This window comes from Triticum dicoccoides, chromosome 3A, assembly GCF_002162155.2.
Source record: "Triticum dicoccoides isolate Atlit2015 ecotype Zavitan chromosome 3A, WEW_v2.0, whole genome shotgun sequence".
NCBI lineage: Eukaryota > Viridiplantae > Streptophyta > Magnoliopsida > Poales > Poaceae > Triticum > Triticum dicoccoides.
Genome location: NC_041384.1, coordinates 428,252,602 through 428,256,582, shown reverse-complemented (window position 1 = coordinate 428,256,582; position 3,981 = coordinate 428,252,602). Strand labels below are relative to the sequence as shown.

The following is a 3,981-nucleotide window of genomic DNA, read 5'->3' as shown; positions in this document are numbered from 1 at the left end:
AATATTAAATGTTGATTAACATGGCAAGAGGTGAAGAACATGAAAACTACCTATCTAGGCAAGTTTAAATGAGTCCGGAATAACAAACAACAAGTCCGGAAACTCCTAATGTGCATATTTTAGGTTTGGTACTGTTCTGCCCTAAACACAATTTTAGGGTTGTTAAACATGCAAAGTAAAGCCACCATGATAAACTATGCATTTTTCTACCCCATTTACATATAAAGTTTGTTAGGTTTGGAGCTACGGTTATTAAGTTATGAAGTAAATCATTTTAACATGGCATTAGGCAAAATAATACAAACAACATATTAAACATTTTAAACATAAATGAAAATTGGATATTATAAAACTAGATGAAATTCTAGTCATTTCTCATACATAAAGCATTTTAAACCGATGCACCGTTAGTGAGTTATTAAATGCATGAATGATGAGGGGTTCTCTACAAATAAGTAAATCCTGGATAAATAGACAAATTCCTCAATAACAGAAAAAACAAGGCAGGCCAAAACTAAACCGGCTGGGCTGCGCACCACGGTTTGAGGCCTAGGACGATGGAGGGTTGAGGAGCGGCTGGGCCCTGACAAAGAAGCAGGCTGGGCCTGTTGCTGGACTCGGGATCTGGCTGGAGAGACATGGAAGGAGCGGGTCCGTGGCGCGGTCAACGCGAGGATCAGGGGCGCTAGCTGCGTGTGTCTTCCCCTGCTTGAACGAAGCAGAACCGCGCCACGCAGACTTGAGCGCTGGGCAGGACTCGCTCTCGAGCAGCGCCGGGGAAGTAAACGCAGCGGCATCGGCGGCATCAGGACTTGGCGCGGCGATGGGGATCCGGCGGATCCAGTCGAGGACGTGGGCGGCGGATTTGGCGACACAGTCAACAGGCACGGCGCTGCTCGTCCTTCTCTGGAGCAGGGACGAGGCGGCCATGGTAGGCGGGCGCCGGGAGGCTCGGGCAAGGCCACGACGGAAGGACTTCAGGGCTCCGGCGGAAGAGGCGCAGGGGCTTGCGGCTCGGCGCTCCGGCACGAAGACTGGACTGGGCGCGGGCACTCCTCCTGGTGGTCCTTGACGGTGGCGACAGGGCGTTATTGCTCCGGCAGCTTGGTCGCCGGGAGAGCGACGGACGAGGGCGGGAACGCATGGACCTCGCTGGATCTTACGGAGACGGCGACGAACGGAGCAGGGCGGCGGAGGAGCAACTCCGGCCGGATCCAATCCATGGCGGCAGCGCGGGCGAAGCTCCTAGTGGTGGCATCCATGGCGTTGGCGCCGAGCTCCTGGAGAAAAAGGGAGGCAGAGATGCTGAGAGGAGAAGCAAGGAGCCAGAGGAAGGAAGGGAAGGGACGTCGTTATGCTCAACTGTGGCAGGGAACGGTGGCCTCCGACGACACGACGGCCAAACGAGGACGGCGAGGTTCGGGCATGAGCTTGCAGTAGGGGCAGGCCGCGGAGGCCTCGGGTGGCTGCGGGGGCTCGGGCTCCTCGATCCAGAACGGGCAGGAAGGCAGAGGAGGGTTGGATCGATGGGAGGTCTCGGGTTGGTGGGGAGAGATCGAGAGGATTCTCTCGGATCGGGGGTTTGAAGCTGGTAGGTGGGGATGGACCCCGAGGGGAAATGATAGGCGGCGGCTCGAAGGGACAAACTCCCTAGAAGTTAGGGTTTGACCTAAATTAGACTAGGGAGTCTATATGATATATATATAGGAAAAGAGGGGAGCTTTGATCATCTGATTGAAATCCGACGATCGAGAAAAAATAAGTTAGAAAATCCAATTAAGAAAACGGAGATGTTTTGTAAATGTTTGGGGATGATCCGGACCCAACGGTCATGACTGCTCGGGTCGGGTCTGGGACAATTTTCGGACGCGCGCGAGGGGTCGATGCACTGTGAAAAGAGGGGTTTTCGAACCTGGCGGTTGGTAGTGGGCCGTGTAGACGGTCTCGAGCTGAGAGAAGAGAAGAGAGGGAGACCCGACGACTGTTTTCGGAGACCGAAAACGTCCGACGATTGATCGACTATATTGTCGCTATAGTTATCTGTTGGGGCGTCGAACAAACTCCGAATGGGATGAAACTTGGCAGGCGGCCTACCGGCAACAAAACAGCACCGTACGCCAACTTTCAACCTATACCGAGAACATTTTCCGGCCACTTATAAAATAATATTTCGGACGTGCCGCGGGCGCGTGCAAGTGTGTGTGGGCTCAGAACGGACAACACACGGAACTGGGGGAAACCCGGACGGATGCAAGTTTTGAAAACATGATGATGCAATGCACATGATGACATGGCAAGAAGCAACACACAAGCAAATGACATGGCAACAACAACGAATAACTGAAAGACACCTGGCGCATCAGTCTCGGGGCGTCACAACATAACAACCAAGAGATCTCGATATCTTCCATGCTACACACATTATAGGCAGTTCCCAAATAGAATGGTAAAGTTTATACTCCCCCACCACAAACAAACATCAATCCATGGCTTGTCCAAAACAATGGGTGCCTCCAACTAATAACAATCCTGGGGGAGTTTTGTTTGTAATCATTTTGATTTGAGCATGGGTCTGGGCATCCCGGTTACCAGCCATTTTCTCGTGAATGATGAGCGGAGTCCACTCATCTTGAGAATAACCCACCTAGCATGGAATATATAGACAACCCTAGTTGATACATGAGCTATTCGAGCATACAAAACAGAATTTCATTTGAAGGTTTAGAGTTTGGCACATATAAATTTACTTGGAACGACAGGTAAATACCGCATATAGGAAGGTATGGTGGACTCATGTGGAATAACTTTGGGGTTTATGGAAGTGGATGCACAAGCAGTATTCCCGCTTAGTACAAGTGAAGGCTAGAAAGAGACTGGGAAGCGACCAACTAGAGAGCGACAACAGTCATGAACATGCATTAAGATTAATCAACAATGAGTGCAAGCATGAGTAGGATATAAATCACCATGAACATTAGTATCATGGAGGCTATGTTGATTTTGTTTCAACTACATGCATGAACATGTGCCAAGTCAAGCCACTCGAATCGTTCAAAGGAGGATACCACCCTATCATACCACATCACAACCATTTTAATAGCATGTTGGCACGAAAGGTAAACCAGTATAAACTCCTAGCTAATTAAGCATGGCATGGGTAACTATAATCTCTAATTGTCATTGCAAACATGTTCCATTCATAATAGGCTGTTGTAACGCCTCGGATACAACTTTCCATATTTGTACTCCGACTCTTGCCTTTTCCGGAGATGCGATATGAGATTCCCTTCGTGGTTGGGTTTTGTCTTCGTTTTGCATTTTGTCCATGCCATGCATTTCATATCATGTCATCATGTGCATCACATTTGCATTCATGTTCGTCTCATGCATCCGAGCATTTTCCCCGTTGTCCATTTTGCAATCCAACACTCCTACGTCCTCCGGCGCCCCCGTTTGTCTCTTTTCATGAGCGGGTGTTAAACTTTCTCGGAATGGATCGAGATTTGCCAAGCGGCCTTGGTGCACCACCGGTAGACCGCCTGTAAAGTTTCGTGCCATTTGGAGTCCGTTTGATACTCCAACGGTTAACCGGGGAACCGTAAAGGCCTCGTGTGTGTTGCATCCCAACACCCCTCCAAGTCAGCCCACAAACCCATCCAAACCCCCTCCATCCTCTCGGTCGTTCGATCATGATCGCGTGGCCGAAAACCGCTATCCATTTGGACACTCCAAACTCCTCCTACCTATAAATATGTCCTCCCTATCCAAAAATTCACGGATGAACCCTAGGCTAGTCTCTCCTCGCTCCGCCGGACATTTTTTCCTCCGCCGTCGGACATGTCCGCCGCCGCCTTCGCCCAACCAGGAGATGCCACGTCAGCACCGCCGCCTCCCTCCTCCAATCGCGCGCCGCCACCTCAGCCTCCACCGTCCCGCGCCTACCGCGGCCCGCCAGGCCCGCGTCCGGCCCCCGCGGGCCCA

The 3,981-nt window shown here is 51.0% G+C and overlaps 1 protein-coding gene across 1 annotated transcript; it reads right to left on the bottom strand.

Moving 5' to 3' along the window:
* Positions 1-249: 249 nt before the first annotated feature.
* Positions 250-1,655, bottom strand: LOC119268403. Its single transcript, XM_037550021.1, has 2 exons — positions 1,364-1,655; positions 250-1,280 (listed from the first exon to the last, which is right to left on the bottom strand). Exon 2 carries the CDS (start codon positions 928-930, stop codon positions 550-552), a length of 381 nt encoding a protein of 126 aa, XP_037405918.1. The 5' UTR covers positions 931-1,280; positions 1,364-1,655; the 3' UTR covers positions 250-549.
* Between the last annotated feature and the right edge of the window lie 2,326 nt (positions 1,656-3,981).